At 37.8% G+C, this 20,062-nt stretch overlaps 1 protein-coding gene across 2 annotated transcripts; it reads left to right on the plus strand.

Annotated features, from left to right (window-relative positions):
• Window positions 1–1,812: 1,812 nt before the first annotated feature.
• Window positions 1,813–17,147, plus strand: WASHC3 (WASH complex subunit 3). 2 transcript variants are annotated; one of them, XM_062616368.1, is made up of 7 exons: window positions 1,813–1,967; window positions 3,526–3,624; window positions 5,940–6,005; window positions 7,542–7,670; window positions 7,950–8,060; window positions 12,034–12,098; window positions 15,394–17,147. In XM_062616368.1, exons 1-7 carry the CDS (start codon window positions 1,917–1,919, stop codon window positions 15,476–15,478), a joined length of 606 nt encoding a protein of 201 aa, XP_062472352.1. In that variant the 5' UTR covers window positions 1,813–1,916; the 3' UTR covers window positions 15,479–17,147. The 2 variants fall into 2 exon arrangements, with proteins under 2 accessions (XP_062472352.1, XP_062472354.1); XM_062616370.1 differs by lacking the exon at window positions 12,034–12,098.
• The last annotated feature ends 2,915 nt before the right edge of the window (window positions 17,148–20,062 follow it).

The following is a 20,062-nucleotide window of genomic DNA, read 5'->3' on the forward strand; positions in this document are numbered from 1 at the left end:
CGGATATAACTTAGGGAAGGAAGTTTAGAGGTAATTAAGGTGGCAATATAAATCACTTAAATAATTTAAACAAACACCCCCTTTGCCCAACAAAAATTTGTACAACTACTAGAAGATAGGTTAAACCTACTGAACTAGGGGTAGACTAACCCCTGTCCATCTTTTGAGAGATGTGAGAAACGGCCAACTACATGTTATTGTTCCAAAACAGTATGAAACACAGGTTGTTCAGTAATTCAAACAGTATAAGCAAAAGACCTGGCTATAGTATTTCAGCAAGAGAGTAATAATGTTGTGCATATGACAGCAGGTTAGTAATAAATACATTGTGAAAGTAATAAATATATAATCAAGGAAAAGCTGTTTCAGTACATAAATGAGAATTCTATGTAAATAAGTAAAAGATTCAAGCACTGTTATGGATTCTGTCTATGTGTAGAATATTTGGAAGTAAGCAGTTTTGTTAGATTTTAAATGAAAATTAGCATAGCACATTTGGGTGCTTATCTTCAAGGTATTAAAATAATTGGTGCACCTTTATTCATCTCATCACATGAGAAGCTTCCTACCAATAGCCTCAGACTATGCTAGATTCTTAACAGCTTTAGACATATTTTTTTATTAAACGTAGTAGTGTTTAGATTACAGAATCAGAGAATGGCTTGGATTGGCACAGACCTTAAAGGCCATCTAGTTCCGACCCCTGCCATGGGCAGGGACACCTCTGACTAGATCAAGTTGCTCAAAGCCAGACAGATACGTGTCCAAAAAGAAGTATTTCTGGCACAGTTCTGAAATGTCACAGTAAAGTTGCATGAGGTAGCAGTTACCTGTATTTTTCCTGCCAAAGCCAGGTAACCCTGCTCACCAGACTCTGGTGTTCAACGTACACTTTGGCTGATCTGATTCAACTCATGAACCAAGCAGAAAACACCCTCCTCCTTCTCCAACACTAGTTCTCTGCCAAAGTGGCAATGTGAAATGCCTTAAGGAAGGGATCATTGTGTGCTTTAACTGATACATGGTAAAATGAGTGCATGAAGCCATCAGTGGGGAGCAAGAAAGGGAGATGGGAAACCCTTTCTGATGATGCAACCTGTTAGAGGGGTTCAACCCAACCTTTGTATTGGGCCCCATTTCTAAATGGTCTGATCAGTCCTTTGACCCTGTTGTAAAGAGAAGATAATACAAGCAACCACTGAAGATAGGAAAAAAAATAACCCCAAACCCAACAAACATACAAAAAAAATCCCACCCAACAGGTTGGTTATTTTACAGAATCCTTCCAGAGGAAAATCTGGAAACCTGAGGTCTAGTCCTTATTTCCTTGGAGCCTGGTACCTCTGAGGTTCCTTTTCTGGAAACAGAAGTACTTACACACCAAGAAACAAGTGAAACCAGTGGTGGGTACTGCTGAACAAAACAGAAACGTTAGACAGGTCACAGCTATACACCTCTTTCCCCATTTTGCATAAGATACAGGAGTCCTTTCTAACGTGATTACAGGCATGCTTCTTTTTCATTGGATCCCATGGTCATTCGATGCTCATTATTTTTATTCCCTGTATTGAAAGCATTGCCCTTCATTCACCACCCAAATTATGCACGTGCGCACGGAAACAGTTTATTCACTGGCAAAAGCGGTGCATTTGTACTCCGGGAACACCTGGCCACAACGCCCCGCTCCCTGCTCCGCCCGGCCGGGTCGCACGGTGAGTTGAGTCTCCGCCCTCCAGCTGCCTCCCTCCCGCGGACTACACTTCCCGCGATGCCTTGCCGTGGGAGAGGAGACTGCGCATGCGGAGCGCCTTGGAGTGGAGTTTTTGTTTCCGGGCCAAGCTCAAGAGGTCGCGTTGGGAGCGCTAGGGAGTTCCGGGGTGCGCCGGGAGGCGGCCGGCGAGTGCGGGGCCGCGGGGATGGACGAGGACGGGCTGCCCATTGTGGGCTCCGGCATTGACCTTACCAAGGTACGGGCTGCGGTCGCCCGGGGGTCCGGAGCTGTCCTGCTTCCCGCCCTGGCGGCGGCTGCGCTGGCCCTGGTGCTGGGCGAGCCTCGTCTGCTTTCCCCTGTCTCCGTTGCCTGGCCCGGCCCGGCCCGGCCGCGGCCTTGAAGACCTCCCAGGCACCCTGGGGCAGCCGGGGCGCTCAGCGGCTGCGGGCAATGAGGGCTGCTTTAGACGGTGTGCTGGGGCTGCCCCGCCGTGCAGCCCCACTGCTGCCACTGCGCCAGGGGCACAGCTCTTGCAGCGGGGTCTTGGCTTAAGCGGTCTCCCCAGGAACGCGGTATTAATGTTTTCCAAAGGCGTTTTGCTGCTGGTTTGCGATAGCCATGCATGCAAAGGCAAAGCTGTTCAGTCTCAGAACTGTGAGCCACATTCTTTTGAGGCAAATAGGCGCAAAGCTACCTATTCGTGTCCTTTAATGATGTAAAACCATTTGTTTCTCAAGTACAGAACATAAAGATAGAACAGTGATCCTTACATCTTTTGTGCTGCCTCATAAATCTCGTAAGTTTGTAATCACTGTTTGACAGGTTTGGAACTACAGAAGTAAACTTTAGCAGACCCGACCATACAGGTGTACAGACTGAAAACTTGAGATAGCAGCCACAAAAGGCTCGCAAAAGGTCAGGATATCTTAAGACTGTCAAAGTGTAGTGAATGTCTCCCATGGTAAATGGCAGACTAAAGAAGAGGTGAAGACCAGAAAGTTGCTCTATTCACAGACTTGTTCATTGCAGCTGAAACTTGGATGCAAATCATTTTTCTTTGCAAGTCCTTCACTTTAACCAACTGTGATTCCATAGGGTAATTTCCTGTGTAAAGTTTAAGACTTAAACAGTCATCCAAGGTAATTAACCCTGAGGCACTGTAACATTATATATAAACATTTGTGTGAATGTTCCTGATTACAGTTTTGTATAAAGGTTTAAATGAAAAAGCCAACTATCTGTTACACTATGAGCACCAGACTTTTTTTCTTTTTTTTTTCTTTCCGACATAACATTCTATCTTTTAGTCTGAAAATACATCTGCATCTGGTCTGACTTGGAGGAGTGACAATAAAGTGTAATTTTAGGATGGTCTGGGATTGTAAATAAGAAAAAGTATGGGGAGTCACTAGAGACAGATGGCAATTTCAGTACTCTTTATTTTTGATTATGGTGGTGGTGTAACCACCTTTGTTGAGTATTTGTATGGATGACCAAGTTTGCTCTTCCTTTTGAAGCTTTAGAAGGAAAGATTCTGATTTCCTCTTTGTTTTTTTAAGTTTTAACACTGATTTTCAGCAATGTTCACAATTCCATTTAAAATTATTTTCTTAAATGAGACAGCCCTTATAACATTTGTATGCATGTATACATACAGATACTAAAAAATTGTTTATATATATCATTCATGAGAAGTACATGAGGCAGATTTCTAGCATAATTTCTTTTAAAAAGTGCATTTTTAACAGATCTTTGAATCCATATGTGAGAACTGACATCTGTGTATGATATAATTTTCTTGTTATTTAATGCAGGTTCCTGCTATTCAGCAGAAAAGAACTGTAGCATTTCTAAACCAGTTTGTGGTTCACACAGTGCAGTTTCTCAACCGCTTTTCTACTGTTTGTGAAGAGGTATGTTTATCATTTTCCCAGCTGTCACTTTATACAATGAAAAATAAAAAATATTTTTGATGCAGAAATACTGGTAGCTTAAATCAAAAAAATGTAGTCTGCTTTCTGTTCAAGGTTTCTCTCAAGTAAGATTTTTTTTTCCCCAAGATATTCACATTAGCTGCTGATTATACCACACTTAATCCTGTTGTTTCCTTAGACTTTTATGTTTGGCATGGTCTTTGAACTTTTTGATACATGGAATTTGTTCTGAAGCAGCTCCATCTGTGGATATCATCTTGTTTCGGAAGAAGGTTGCCATCTTCCCATGGTGCTGAATCCATTTTGACAGTCAGTATCCCTCTCATCTGTGTCCTAGGGTATTGCATCAAAACTCACTTTCAGATTTTACCACCTTTAATTTTAAAAGGTGACACACTAAGCTCTGACTTTAAAAAAAAAAAAAAAAAAAAAAAAAAAATTTTGGCAAACGATCCATACAGAACATGAAGCACTTAATTTTAGTATCTTGTAAAAAAGAAAACCAAAGATACTTAGTGTTAATAAGGGGTTTTGGTGATTTTAGAGTCAATAGAAATACAGCAGACTGACAGGACTGGAATTGTCCACTGAAGGGGACAAAAGTGATTCCTCCCTTGTAGGAAGGGTGTGTTCTAATGTGGCTTTAAGCTTAACTTTTTTATCACTAGTGGTTATTTTGTAACTGTTCACTACTTTATTCCACAAAGACTGCTATACAGCCTAGCCAGCAGGGCTGGGGCAGCTGTGAAATGCAATTGGACTAAGCCCTGTAATCTGAGAATTTCTCTTATTTGTTAGTGAGGTTTAGAGCCAGACCCGTGATGACAAGTATGAAATTTTGCTACCACATCAAAATATGGAGCTTCAGAGGAACAAGAGTAATTTCTTTTCTAAATTCTTAAACTTATTTTAACTTGATACGTGGGGCAGTGTGACTGCCTGATGATGCTGTTGTCAGTTGTCCAAAACTCAGTCATCACTTGATCTGAATATTACCTCTTACATAGACACTGTGGAAATCAGAACATGTGTATTTAAAGCCATCTTGAGCGCACAGAGGCGCTGTGAAGTCTGCTTAATAGAATGGTTATTAATTAACCTAAACATGTACTTACCCAAGAGAACTAAAGAGTTAGTCGCTTTATAAACTTCTTGAAATTTTTTTTTTGTATGAGTTTTTATGAATGTATTTTTATGAATGTATTTTATTATGGAGTACAGAAGTGTTTTCAATGTGAAAGGGCCCAGTGTCAATCAACAGAAGCCAAGAAATTCAAAATTAGGGCTGACACCATCCTTAACTCTAAATTTCTTGGCTCTTGTCTAGTCAAACTGACCTGTAAAGTTATATAACTGTCTTTTGTATATCTTTCCTCCCCTTTCCCCAGCTACATGTAGAGCACATAGTTCTTTTCAACAGGAACTAACTCCTCTCACGAGCAAAGAACCATCTGTAAACAAGTCAGTGTGCTATCCAAAAAGACTAACTCCTGTCAGTCTCTTTTTACTTTTTCTAGCATGTTGGCAGAAACTGCCATTTTCTTAGGGTGTTAAAGTTCTGCTTCAGAGCCAGGCAGAGTCTTGCCAACTTGCCAGAAAGCTGTCAGAGTGGTATATATCTGCCAGCCAGCACGCTAGCCAGCTTCACTTGGACAGGTCTGTTGGAGTATGGTAGTGATTAGTTAAAAGAGTGACAGTTCTTACAGAATAGTTCAGAGAAACCTAGGTTGTATTTATTAAAAAAAGAAAAAAAAAAAGAAGTCAAAATCTGACTGAGGTGCACCTGGAGCATATAAAGCTTCTGGTTAGTACTGGTTCACTGTGTGTTTTGACTGTATAGGACTTTGAATCACCTGCTGTATTCTTTATCAGATGTTTCTATTTTGCATTTGCTCAGTAATGTACACACACTTCATATCTTTTCATCTTCCACATTTGGAAAAAGCTTGGAAGAAAGCTGTTTCGGTAACTGCAAGAGTCTACTTTTATTCTCCAGTTGCCCAAAGTAATACCCTATTTACTTTGGCTTTCTTTTGTACATTGTCTGTCTTCATATCTGTCGGTCATTATCTGGCAAAACTAACTGCCTAGTAAAATAATTTAAAATTTGAATCACTGTAGCTACTGTACTAAAAAGGGATGTCATTGCTGCACTCATTTCGTAACGTTATTTCATTTACATTCTACTCTGCCTTCAGCAGGTGGGAGACTCAAGTGATTTTATTTAGGTGAACTGGTTTATAGGTACAAGTGCCTAAGGGAGTCTTTCATGTACTATTTCTTTTCTGTTCTAGAAATTGTCAGCACTCTCCCTCCGTATCCAACAAATTGAAACAACACTCAATATTTTGGATGCAAAGGTTTGTATGTACGCAGACTTTGTTTCCTAACAGTGACAGCCTCCTAGACTACATGAACTAGCTTCCTTTTCATAGTCTGAATTGAGCAAATAAGTTTTCATAATGATTTGAAGGTGCTAATATGAAATGCTCACATAGCAAACTCTCTCTTTGCGTGCCTTGCTGCTTACATTGTGTTACATTCGAATATAGAATCATAGAATAGTTAGGGTTGGAAAGACCTTAAGATCATCTAGTTCCAGCCCCCCTGCCATGGGCAGGGACACCTCACGCTAAACCATGTCACCCAAGGCATGTAGCTGATACGGAAGAAAGGAACCAGCAGCACATAGTGGAAATGTTTTCAATAATGTACATATGAATATATGAGTATAATGAACATAACTAACAGGAAAAGAGATCTTCGATCTTGAAAGGGCAGCTGAACTATGCAGCAGCTTAGTTATCTTGATTTTATTGCAGTGCTTGGTCTTAAAATGGAGAGAAGTTTCTTGATATTAAAATATTGAACATGTGGCAGGGTGGCATTATGAAATAGCATTTGCCATGCAAACTCTAACAAGAAATTTTTGCCCCCTTTGCAAAACTAAAGTATCTTTGTAAGTGTTACTGGACTCTAAGGATTTCAGCTAGTATAAGTTACTACGGAGACGCCTTGTAAACATTTTGATGCTGAAATGTGACCTGAATTGGATCCAAGCTAGCACAAATATGTCTGATGCATCTTCTTTAGCTAAAATGAGAAAAGGATATAATCTGTAGTCATATACTGTCATTTAATTTGCTAAAAGAAAAAAAGAAAGATTAAAAAAGAACACCCCTTGTAAAGTTTTAACCAGTCTTTCTTTCAATTTGTTTGTTTTGGTTGGCTGTTCTGGGAGCAGGGGTAGAACAACTTGAAACCGTTCGTTAAGATCTTTGTGAATGAAATACTGTAATAGTACAAACAGTGCTTACTAACTAGTTTATTTCAGAGTATTTAGGAATTATCACTATTAATAATTATAGCAGAATTCTTCATAATCATACTAATTAGAAGTTCCTTCAAATAGATATGTGGCATATTTAATATCCACTCTCAGTGATTCCTTAAAAGAGAGTGAAAGATGTAGAAAATTGCAAAATCTGTAACCAGTCACCGATCTGTTAAGTAATAGAGCTGTTCTTGTCATGATGTCTTTCACTGTAGATGAAGTAGCAGAAAAGATGGCACAGCTCTGGTGTGGTTGGTAAGTGGAGGAGCAAAATGCTGGGAAGAGGTTGAAGCCTTTCCTGCACTGCATCTCTGTGTTAGCAGTGAGAGCTCCAATGGCATCTTCTGTTTTTTTTTTTTGTTGTAGAAGCCACCTGAATAGAAAAACCTTTTTTTGTTGTTTTTTTGCCAGTTAGAATACCAAAACCAGTGATAAAAAGTTACCGTTTTACTAATGTGAAACCTACCTGGGGAATATGTAATCAGCAGCATACTGCAGATTTTATTGTACGTGTAGACTTACAATATGCTATTGCTTACTTGATGATGTTTTGTACATTCAGTTGTCCTCTATTCCTGGCCTAGAAGATGTGAAATTTGAAGTGTCCAATGCAAATATGAACAGTGTTACAAATGGTCCTGTGGCACAAGCTACTACAGATCAACAGACAGCTGTATCACCTCAATCTGGAGTAAGTAATAAATCATAACTAACACTGAAGGAATATACCTCCCTGTGTCAAGTTTCTAGTGTCATTTGAAATAGGTGGAAAAAACAGGTCTATTGGAAAAGATCAGTCAGCTGTAAAGATCTAGAACTATGTTTTTCACTAATGACTGTAGATGAGAATAGTCTTGATGAAGAAGCGTTACAGTTTATCCTTAAATTACAAATTTTATGGATTGAGATCTCTGCATGCTTCAGGTCTGCATACCTAACTATATTAAGGTGTTATCTTTTTTACGTACAGCAGAACAATATACATGAAGAAAGGTTACAGAAAATGGAGGCAGTAACAGAAAATGTCAGAACTGTGGCCAAGGATCCAAGATACGCCAGATATCTTAAAATGGTACAAGTGGTAAGTCAGTTCTTTTATCGTTCTTTGAGTACTCCCATTATTTTTAGGTGGAATATGACATACAGCTGTAAGTAAACATTAAATGTCTGGAAATGTCTGTAAATATATTGCAACAGTAATCTTTAAGCTATGATGACATCACAATATTTCTAGCACATCTTCTTTAATAAGTGAGTTGATATGATACATTCCTTCAGCCAGCTTCACGCAAGATATTTCTACAGAATTCTGCCAGTGTAATTGTCAACAGTGTGAATATGTGTAAATGCAGAATGATATTAGCTGGAGTCACAGGAGTTGCCACTGAAAGTGTAGTTATTCTGGCAGAATTAGTGTCATTCCCTATACACAGACATGATTACAGTTTGGTTTTGCTGTAGGGTGCAAAATGCAGGTTTGCTAGTATAGTCCAGAGCAGAAATATTTGATATTTCTGTAGGGTTCAAAATAGAGAAAAGAATTGCTTCACTACTTCATTCCACTTCGCTTTCCTGTTATTCATGATGCAAGTTTTGTTTGTCTCTTTATCTGTGAGCTATTCTATAGGTAAATAGGAAATAAATGTGTTTAATCCCAATATTTACATGCATGAAAACTAGCAAAGGTGAGAAAAAGTGAATGGGAGACTCTTGGTGATGTTTAAGTCTTTTTTCACATTCATAAAATTAAAAATTTGTTTGGAAACAAAATAATCTGTATTTTCAAGCTGTCAATGGAAAATTTGCTCTAGAATAATATATATTTCCTCTAAAATATATATTGAGATTCTAGACAATGTGACTGCTTCATTGTAAGATGTTGCTTGTGTTAAAACTAACTTCACAGTTGCACTCCCTCTTCAGAGTAATTATTACAATTGGTGTGTTCGATACTTTGGCTGATGTTCCAGACCTTATTCTTCATTTGAATCACAAATTGGCACTTTGTGGGTAGCTTATTACAAAACATTTGGAAAACCTACCAGTGGGGTAGTAGCAGAGAGTAGAATCCTATGTTAATATATTGATTTAATGCCAGACTTCAAAGTGGATATGAAAATGCTTGATGGTTTAATTACTCTGACTTTTCTTTGTTGGTGACTGCTAGAGGAGTCAGATCTCACCTTCCCAATTTATCCTTTGTACTGGCAGTTCCTTGTGACTCCTCTGCCAGTTGTAAACAGTGTGGTAGGAAAGTCAAACTAACATACTACAAACTAACGTGGGCTTTTGTATTTGCCAAATTGGTCTTTTTGTCCAGTCAAGTATTTCAGTTCTTTTATTTGCCCAAATTAAGTTACTAGCTGAAGCTTTGTTTAAACTGATCATTTATTTATTTCTTACAGTATTTATAGTATTTAAGAATTAGCACCATGGAGAGATAGTTCTTTTACATTAAATATAGCTCTTCTGTGAAATAATAACATACACATTTTGATGGAGTACAGATGAGCATATTTACTTCATGTATTTTTTCTAAATACACAACAATAATATTCAAGCAAACCTTACAAAAACAGTATCAGATTTGCTACAACAAATGTTCAGAACACTTCTACTGGGAGTGTGATAGGAGCAATCTGCGATTTCAGATGAACTTATGTTTGGAGTACAAATACTTTTACTTGATTCCAAACATCAAACATGACTGCACAGATTCCAAGACTGGCCTGATATAGATTGATCCTTTCTTTAAAGGACTGAAATAAAAAACAAACATGGAGAGTGCATGATCGCCAGGAATTGCCTGCAGTGATGATATGTGACCTCCTTCTGCACTATGGAGAACCAAAACCTGTTTTGCAACAAGATTGCTGCTTGCACTGTGGCTTCTGCATCTCCTAAGCTGCAGGACCAGGTTGAGAGTAGGGCTGGGGTACACTGTGTTGAATGTGTAGTGATTTGGATTATTTCAGATCTTATCTGGGCAGAGACAAATGCGATGGAAATTCAGCACTGGCTTCTATGTTAGAAAAGTACACCTGTGCCATTTCAGTGGGCCTGTATGCTCAGGGTGGTTGTGGTTTAGGTTTAAAATAGTTGTCTGTTTTATTTTAGTAACATTTAGGGTCACAGCAGTATTAGGCTGTGATTTTCTGGATTAAAACTTCTGAAAGTATGAAAGATAAAGTAATTATAATCTCCTAATTGTATTATAAACAAATTCAGGTACAATCTTACTTGTTTTCATTCAGGAAAAAAAAGTGCACTGTTAAAGGACATTCTGATTAAACTCTAGATATGTTAAGTGAATCTGTGACTATATAAGAGTACCAAGATGGGTTTTTTGTTTTTTTTTTTACATATATTGGTGCACACAGTTTTGGAATAAAACACTTCCCCAGGTATGAATGTGAAAATATAACAGTTTCCAGTCCATTTTTACAAGTTCATATACCAAGCTCCCTTTCATTGAAAGTGAATACTAATTCTGCTTTGCCTGATTTGACTCAATCTTGTTTTCACTTGGTTTGAATTGATGCATAAATACTTCATCAGTGACTTCTGAGCTGTGGAAAGGACCCCTAAGAGCAGTCAAGTAAGGGGAAAACCATTAGGTAGTAGAAGATGTTGTTTATACACGCAATCTCTGGTGTCCAAATCTATACTAAAATAAGTGAATAATTTTAAACTGCCATGAAATACTGCAGTGCGTTCCCCTTTGTAATGTAAATTAGTTGTGAATTACTGAGAAATTCTTTATTACAGTCTAATACCTTGCAACTGTTTGAGTCACATTTTTGATGATATGCCTATAAATTACTAAAACCATGTACCTGTGTGCTATTCCAGAATCTTCATGCACAAGTCTTGACTGTGATTCTTACTGTGAAACTGCATGAGAAAAGCACAGTAAGACAGCTAGCTTACTCTCACTTTGCCAGGTTAGCTACTGCAGCTGTCGCTAGTACCACATGCTTCTCTGGATCATTAGTTGTGGCTGCCCTTTATTTTATCACTGTTTTACTTACTTTGGACATAAGATATTTGTCCTGTGCCAAAAGAATCTTGCACTCCTTTTCTTTTAGACTGTGAGGCCTCTTGTGACTTTCCTAGACCACCAGTAGCTTTGTCCCCTGAAATCAGAAATTGTATCCCCTATGTTATTTTTCCTTTCGTCCTATCTTGGCATGTAGTTATCCAGGTGGTATTTCTGATGGTTTGCAACAGGGATATGGCAAAGCAACAAGCTGTCCTTGAGCAACTGCAGTGGAAACATAGGAGCAGTTTGTTGGAATGTATCTCGCAAGACGACGTGGGTCAAAGTGTTCTTGCATCTGTGGTCCAAGAGGAGGGGATTTTTAGGTGTTGCTGAATAAAATAAAGTGCAGAAGCTGTGGAAGGACTTGCAATGAAAGGATGAAATTTTTTTAACACGTACATAGTTGGCTTAAATCTGTCCACAAGTCATAGAAGATTCAAGCCTGACTGTACAAGCAGTTGTATTCAGAGGAATCACTTTTAAATTGTGCTTCTGTTCTTGTGTACTGTTTGCCTTTTTCCACATGCTTTTTAAAGACTTCTCCAATTTTTAGCAATGTCTTAAGATACTTGTCCAGAGCAGTAACCACTGTCCTGGTTTCCCTCCCTTTCTGGCTTACATTCAGCGTGTCTGAGTCTTCTTTGTCTTTCTAGCACAATTGTTCTCTGCTGTCTTAGTGCTACTTTATGCTTTCCTCACATTCTCATCCATACACATACCTTCAGTTTTGTCTGCATGAATTGCAAATATATCTGTCCATTCCTGATAATGTCCCTGCAACTTCCTCTAGATGTTCTGACATAAATATAAAATGGATTAAAAGAGCTTCTGATCTTGGTCATTTCTTGCTTCTAGGCTCATACTGATGGCAACGGAGATTATCATTCCATGCTTTTTTTCAGCAAGTGACATCCATAAATTTGTATGAATGTGTAGTCTGGAAGAACCTTTGGAATTTAGTTCACCTGTTGTGTCCAGTAATTTCATATTATTACTCCTCCTCCCTATACAGGGTGTTCCTGTAATGGCAATACGAAACAAAATGATTTCTGAAGGCCTAAATCCAGATCTTCTAGAGTAAGTAATTTATAACTTCCAGTAGGGCTGGAATGCAACCATGTGCTTGAAAAGCTTGGGAAAAAGTCTGCTTAGAAAAGCTTGTTTATAGTATTGTGAATATAAATTATCAGCATTAAAACAGGTTTCTAATTCTTCTGTGAAAGGCATTTTTAGCAATTTATAGGTCTGAAGAGGACCATCAGTACCAAAGGAGGAGAGATGCAACCTCAAGTATGAGCTGTCTTTTCAGTGTTGTCTCGTCTGAGGCAAGGCCCAGGAAATACAAAGACTGGAATATAAATGGGTGACTACTGCACCCTCACAGAAAGTTGCAGAACTTTACCATTCAGACTTCGAGGATATGATAGAACTTTTTCCAAGACAGAGGTTCAAGAAAAGGATATGGCAGTGGCAAGGTAACATTTAACAATGTGCAGTTAGTGATGAGGAACCAAATAATACATCAGTAGCATTTTCACTGTGCTGAGTATGAGGTTTTCTCCTAGATACTTTGAACACTTCAGTAAGAAAATGTTATCATTGTAGAGTAAGAAGAACAAACTCTCTTTTATATTGCTGGATGCATAAGGGACAGCGCAGTTGTTTCCTGAATCCCTCAGCAGATGGAGTGTACAACTTGACTTGATCATTGACAATGTAAATTGAAGTCAGCAGTTCGAAATTGTGAGTGCTGATTGAGCTAATCTGATGTGAAAACTATTAAGAGTAGATACGCATTTTCAAAGTTACTTATCTGGTCATGAGCATGAATTTTAGGCTTATTTTACATTTGACATATAATTTAGTTTTACTGTACTGTTTCACAGTTTGTTAAACTGTGAAAATACTAACTTTCATTATTACATTAATAGCCACTAAACTGTTTGGAACACTTCTGCATCCTCTTCAGGAATCATCAGTGTATTAGAAAGTCCACTTCTCGTTCCCGGTGACATTTTTTTACATTTTGGAAAGGCTTATTCTGAAACCAGCAACTTGTTTCATAAGATAAATAAATATATAGGGAAACTGAAGTATCATCATATGTCGAGTCACTTAAACTCCAAGCTACTTCCTTGTGTCTAGGTAAGCCTAAAGTAGTTATTCTTCATTTGATATTTTTACTAATCAGATGTGAAAAAGGAAAGAGAACACAAATAAGAATCAGGATTGTCCAACACGGTTTTACTACGTGTGTGTTAAATGTGCTGTAATTTCTACTGTGCATTTCTTGTCCATACCTTTCTGTAGCCACTGATACTTCTTCATAATGGGATGGATTTTTATAATAGATAAAAATAAGTTAAAAATTCAAAAGCTTCTTAAAAAAAAGAACCTACTTTTGGATTGTCCATTTTGGGTTATTCCTGTGGGTTGGGGCTCATGGAATATGTTTGGTATTTGGTCTCAAAGTCCATCTTCAAAGATTCTGTGCAACAGTAATGCTTAGGCAGATTTTCTATAAAATGTTACTGGTTTAAAAGCTGCGTAGGAAGTCAGCCTGGTTAAAGAAAGTTAATTATTTGGGAAGTTGCATAATGCATACTATTTTAAGGAGTCAGAAGTGGGTGACCATTCTTCTAATTTTCTTGCTTTCTTGTCTCAATATCAGACTCTTCTTTATATTGGCAATTCACACCACATTTTTGGAGTCTTTGAATTCCTTAATTCTGCTTACTGAGTCCCACTGAAAATTAGGAAAATGTACCTATTGCTGTATGCTCAGTTGCTTTCTGCAGACTCTCCCAGCTACTTGCCAGTGACTGAGTGTGGATTTTTTGTGACTGCAGAGGTGCTAATTCTAATAACATGGAGTCATTTATACTCTCTTCCTTTGGCTGTTCTACTTGTGTTATCACTCCTTTCTCAACATTTTACAGAGTTTTATAGCTGCTTATTTTATCAAGCTCCCAATTTACCTATTTTTAACTTATGTTTCTATCCTTCCTCTCTTGCCTGTCTACAGTTCCAGGAGAGTTTGTCCTGCTCTCACAAACTAAAGGAATTCATTGCTATCTTCCTCTTCTTCAAGAGGAGGGTTTTTGCACTGGTCTCTCCAGATCACGTCTTTGCACAGCTCCTCTGTTTTGTCATTACTGCGGCAACAAGGAATAATATTGTGAAGTGGTATTTGCATGAGAAACCAAATGCTTTCTTAATTTTTTTTTAGAGGTGTGCTGGGATGAGGGAGAAGGCTCTCTTACAGTTCTTTAATACACTTTCAACTTCTTATTTTGCACCCAAAATATTTAGAAGTACTTCAGAGGTACCTGAGGGATATCCAACAGAGAAATTATAATAAACATAACTAAAGCTGGAAAATGAATTCTGTGGCATGACACACAGGGGTAGACCCTAGATAAATAACAATAGGACAAATAAGCAATTGTCAGCTTAGTTTAGAATGTAGTATTTTATCAAAAAGAGAGTAGTTAATTGTCATCCTGGAAGCTAGTTTCTGTGAGGATCATTCTTCCCCTTCCCCAAGTATAATTGTGTTTTTGTTTTCTTCCCTGGTTTCAGAATTTACCAGGCTCAGTCTTGCTTCTATTGTCAAACTCGTTATATAGTTAGGAGGGAGACTCTGGGGAGAGCTAGCATCTTCAGTCAGTAGTGTTAGTTAGTCTTTAGATGGTTTACTTCTCTCCCCTCCTTTCCCAGTAGATTCACTGAGCTGATGTTTTGACATGTTGTTAGATCTATCTTAAATAGTCTCTTTAAAAGTAAATACAAGAGGTCTGATCATTTATAGTCAATAAAAATCCCATGGCTGCTCTTGCATGTCAAATTTAACCCAATGTTCTAGCCAAATTCCACTCTGAGTAATTCTTTTTTTCTTCTCTAAATTATCCCTGCAGTTTTAGTTGGATACAGTATTGTTCATTTCCTGTCTTTTTTTTCATGTACTATTTACACTGCTTAATGGTGTACAGCATGTTCCCTTCAGCCCTAGAATCTCTGAAGGCAGAAAAAAAAAAGAATTAATCACTGTTGCCTGCTTTCTGCTCTTTCTACTTGTGTTTGCCACTTCTTAGTGATCTGTCGTTCTTTCTGATAACTTCAAAGGTGTGCATTCAAACTGATGTTTACAGAGTTTTGATGTCCAGTGATTTATGGTTCCTTGTTTATCTTTAAGTTGTAAGTGAAGCAATATCAGTATGGTGTGAGTTTGTAAACTGTAGACAGTTAATGTGCTAAATGTTTATTAGCCTGTGCAGTTGTGATGGAAGGACATTAGCACTGCATGGTAAGTTGCATGTGTTCTCAGCCTTCTTCTAAGATTTACAACACAGAACATTTTTGTTGCCTGCAGGACCCCAGATGCCCCTGTGCCTGCCTGGGGAGATGATGGGAAAGCAGAAGAGAGTTCTGATAGTGAATCTTCATTTAGTGACTGAAGAGACTCATTTTGGCCTTTGGAAACCTCTGTTAAATGCTGATATGTTTGGAACTTTAGCAGACAATGGTTTTGGTGAGTCACATGGGAAACATGATTTATCAGAAAGCATTTTTAAGAACCAAGATCCTTCATGTTCTCTCCCAAAAAGTTTGAACAAGCAGCACGTTTCAATCTGGACCTTTCCACCATGAAAGTTAATTGTGAGATCCTTGCATCTTTTATGCTGCATCATTTCGGATGCCTTTCTGATTCTTCTGATATCACTTTGTAAATAAAAAGTCCATGCCTCTAAACCTTCAGGTCTCTAAGACTGCATTCTCATAATTATTGGATTTTCTTTGTAACATATTTAAGTTGCCTTCTTTCTGTGCCATGAGTTACACATAAAGTAACTTTTCAAAATGAAATTGTTTCATTGATGAACCGTATTTTTTTTCTACTATACTATATGCTAAGTGACACATCAAGAATTACACAGAAGTCAACTATCTCATAGTGATGGCAAATCAGTGATACTCCGTATTCTGAAAACCTAAAATCCAAGTGAAAAATATATTGAAAACCAATTTGAATCTATTTTCAAAGTGTATACTGCCGTTAGAAGTCACGTTAGAGTCTCTACAAAGTTGCTAAAGAAATTCCTGCTCTCTAGAAGAGTATCTAACTCAGGTTTCAGTGGTATAGAAAGCTACAAACATTGCAAGGCTGGTTTGAAAAGGACCCTTAACAAAGCAAGTGCCTGGGAGGTTATTAATGGAATACCAGATTCTTGCTACTTGTTCACTGTCATATGGGTCAGCGGAAGCCACTTTCTGACTGCTGATGGGCTTATTCAAAAGCAGCTATATGGCTGAGCAGTTTTCATATGGTAAGAAATTACCTCCAAGTTGGTGCCTTTGCTGATAATTCATGCAAAAAGCCAAAATTCAGTTTGTATGACAATAAAACTACCTTGGTACTCCTTAAGGTATGCATTGGGAAGCAATATGAAGAAAACCACTTGGCGCCTGACTGGCCCTGAAGACTTCCATCCAAATTACTTCATCTACTCCATGAGTCAAAAATGTAATTTCATTAAAGAATCTTCTTTAACAGAATTTGTTCCATATGAAATTCTTCACGATATATTTGAATTCCCCAGATTACTGTGATCATACCAGAATGCTGTGGGCCGGGCAATTGTTTGCTTTCTGGTATTTCGCATTCTTTACAAGACCAAGACTAAAACTGAAGCTGAAAGTATGTAAACTTGTTAGCTTTCATGACTGAGTCATTATCTTCTAATTATTTATGCCACTTCAGTAGATTAGCTGCTTTTTCTTTCTGTAATTTAAGCATGGCTCCCATTAGAGTTTGGCAAACATACTTAAGGTCTTCCTAACCTGTAAATCAGAGTAATACTTGCATCATTTCGAAAGTGTATATGCACTAAAGAACATCTAGAGATGGCATATCAATGATGAATTAGTTATTAAACAAAAATATTCAATAGTTGACGCTTGGTAAAACTCAACAAATACTAACATATTAGCAATAAGTATTTCAAAAGTAAGTGTTACAATGTTATTTCAGAACACATGTATTAAAACACTAGTGACTTTTTAAAATTATATTTGAAAACTCATTGAAGCAATCTGTATAATTAAAGCTATGCTTTGTAAACCAAAGTTGTGGTTCTGTTTTATTCCTGTATGTTGTTTTAAAAAAGATAATGAAAATTCTTCTGTAGTCTCTGCCATTCATATTTATCCAAAACTAGTAATTCTGAACTTGCATCAGTCTGCTAGCTGAAGGAGAGAGTTTAATCTAAGCCATGTTGGCACTCTGGCTGGAGGAGAGCTGATCATCCCATAGCCACTCGTCTAACAAGAAAATTTAAGGAAGACTGTAATAAATGAGGACCATATATTTGATACTTTTGAAATTATCTTAACCTATGTAAGGAAGTAGCATGTTTTAATAAGTTGACTTGAGACACAGTCATTTTTATTTTTTTTTTTTTAAGAAATAAACAAGGTTAGCAATACACATTTAAGGAGGTATGACTCCATTGGTTATCATTTTGAAGAAGCTGTTTGTATAAAGTAATTTCAAGCCTGGAAAACATCAAATCAATTTTCTTTTACACCACTACAGATGTGTTTTTATGTGGAATGAAAAAGCCTCTGGCCTACTGTCACATGTTAAAATGAGGGATGATTAATTGGTAATCACATATGTCATAGAATACAATTTCATTAGGAAGTGTGGTGAATTGAATTGCTTAAGACTTGTGTGTTTTTTTCAGGGTAGCTGTTTACTTTGGACTATTGCAGTCTTGGTAGGGTTGCAGAAACCTTAAGAAAAACCTTGCCACTTTGTCTCCTCTCCTGTTTGAGTGGTGGCACAGTAGGAATCCAAGCATCTGGACTGTCAGGATCTAGGGTAGTAGAACCAGGGTATGGCTGCTGATGCACTTTTTACCTCGGGTACATCAGCAGCCATAATTCTTTCACTGCCTTCGGAACCTCTGACCACATTAAGCTCCTCTGTTCCTGCCAGTCTCATCTGCTAAACAGATCCTTGTACTCTTAGGTTGTAGCCAAATTCAATCCAAGATGTTTCAGCTTAGGGCACATGCTGACACAAGAGGCTATTAAGTATGGGAAGGTTGGTTTGAGACTGAATTATGTCAGCTGTGCTGGTCCTCCTTGATCTACAGCAGTTTTCTAGTGAGATGGTGCTAACCCAGAAAGTTGGAAAGTCCTTAACCGCAAGCTAAATACTATAAGCAGAGGATATGCCAACTTGCTCATTATTTGCCATCTGTTTTGGAATAGAAGATGGAGGGAGTATTTCAACTTGGCTGCATAGTAATCAGATATACATAATACTTTCAGAGGAAGAAGTCCATTTTTAAGTGACTTTTATTTTTAAAAAGCTTCCAATAGTAATGAACTTTTGAAAGATGCCATATACATAAAGATATATCAGGCATACACATCTAATACACCCAAATTTCACATGGATTTACAGTCATCGTCTGGGGCAATATTACAATCTGTAGTCACAAGAAGTACCTTGGCTTGTTGCTGAAATAACTGTTGGATGCATCTGTTAATACTTATTATGTACTATTAGTAAATTATGTACTTGATGTTTAAGCAAACTTTATTTTTTATATTATATTACCCCGTCACCATCTTCCTCATTTTGCAGGAGAACTGGAGTGCTGCATGTGTAAAGGTCAGTTTATTAAATATATCACAGGCATTTTAAATGCACGTAGGTGCCTAAAGACTAGATGCGTATCTCGTATTTTTTAAGTGAAAGTTCCAACAACTGTCAAAGGCAAAATGAACATCTGGACATGATGATAACTTTATACCGAAGTCCTAGTTTGCATTCTTAATCATTAATCTGTTCCCTCTCCACTCTCCTGTTCAGCTATATTTGAAAAGAAAATTGATGGTTCTTTTTCCAAGCTGGGTCTCATCCTCTCTCATTTTTCTTTCCAGTGTGTGTTATGCACACCAGTGCGTAAGCATATAGTTTGACATTCTGTGAAATAAAGTCATAACAAACTATCGCCTGTACTTGGAAAAAGAGAACATCACTAAGGTCAGCACTTTGAGTTGCTTTCCATAATGTTACATACCAAGAAACTGAAGTTCGTCATGGTCTTAAGCTTGCTTGTGTACAGTTTTATCTCTGAAAAGCTGATAGAAGGTTACAGAGTTACAATGGATTTGTCTGCAAAAGAGAACGTGTATTTTCTTGCTGTTAAGAAAGCTTGGCAACCTGTTGTCTGAGACCGCAGGCAAAACGCCTGCAGTAGTGTCCAAAGCATTAATTCCCCTGATCCTCCATGTGATGGTATCTCCGTTCAGCCACTTTACAGGCAGAACGGGAACTGCCGCATTAGCTCAGGCCTGTGGCTTGCTTAGTCTTGCAGTTCTGGCTCTGGTAAAAATCAATACTAAATGCTTCAGCGGAAGATGTGAGGAGAACCACAGTGCTCCAGCAGTCCCTTTTGCTGCCACCAACATTTTACTCCAGCTGTGAGCAGAGATTGATGTTCACAGCTAAATTACAAATTTGTTAGTGCTTCCAAAAAAGTTTGCATTAATACAGGAAGCTCTGGTTATTCCTGCCTTGTGTTTGACTGTCTAACTTTGTTAATACGATATTGCTTTAAAGGAGTTCCATGGGCTAGTTCATTGTGAGGGAAACTAAGCAGAAAATGAAAATGACACCCCATGCCATACAGAAAATGAGATAAACAAGCTTAGCATAGAATGTATCTCCACATACTTATACTCATTTTGAGGAAAAAAAGTTTAAATGGCTATAAATTAAAATGCAGGTCTTTGGGTGAGGACAGATGTAGCACGGAACACTCTGTTTTATTTGGACTTTTTAAAAGAAGTTTTTAAAGGTAGTGTCATGACCTTGAACCGGTGGTTTATTTTCTCATTCAGTGTATTTCCCATTTTCAGGTAAATGGGTGGGAAGGAAAATTTTGAACAAACATTCACTTTGCAGACAGTTGACTTTTGCATCAGACTTCATAAATGTTACCCTCCATTGAAACAGTAAATAG

This window comes from Pezoporus occidentalis, unplaced genomic scaffold (assembly GCF_034315485.1).
Source record: "Pezoporus occidentalis ecotype Australia unplaced genomic scaffold, CSIRO_AGI_Poc_V1 ctg19, whole genome shotgun sequence".
NCBI classification, from domain to species: domain Eukaryota; kingdom Metazoa; phylum Chordata; class Aves; order Psittaciformes; family Psittacidae; genus Pezoporus; species Pezoporus occidentalis.

What these genes read in the sequence shown, in the direction of transcription:
- WASHC3 (XM_062616368.1), top strand. Translation starts at nt 1,917, where the DNA reads ATGGACGAGGACGGGCTGCCCATTGTGGGCTCCGGCATTGACCTTACC. An exon ending in CCGGCATTGACCTTACCAAG is followed by an intron (nt 1,968 to 3,525) that starts GTACGGGCTGCG and finishes TATTTAATGCAG; the next exon opens with GTTCCTGCTATTCAGCAGAA. An exon ending in TTTCTACTGTTTGTGAAGAG is followed by an intron (nt 3,625 to 5,939) that starts GTATGTTTATCA and finishes TTTCTGTTCTAG; the next exon opens with AAATTGTCAGCACTCTCCCT.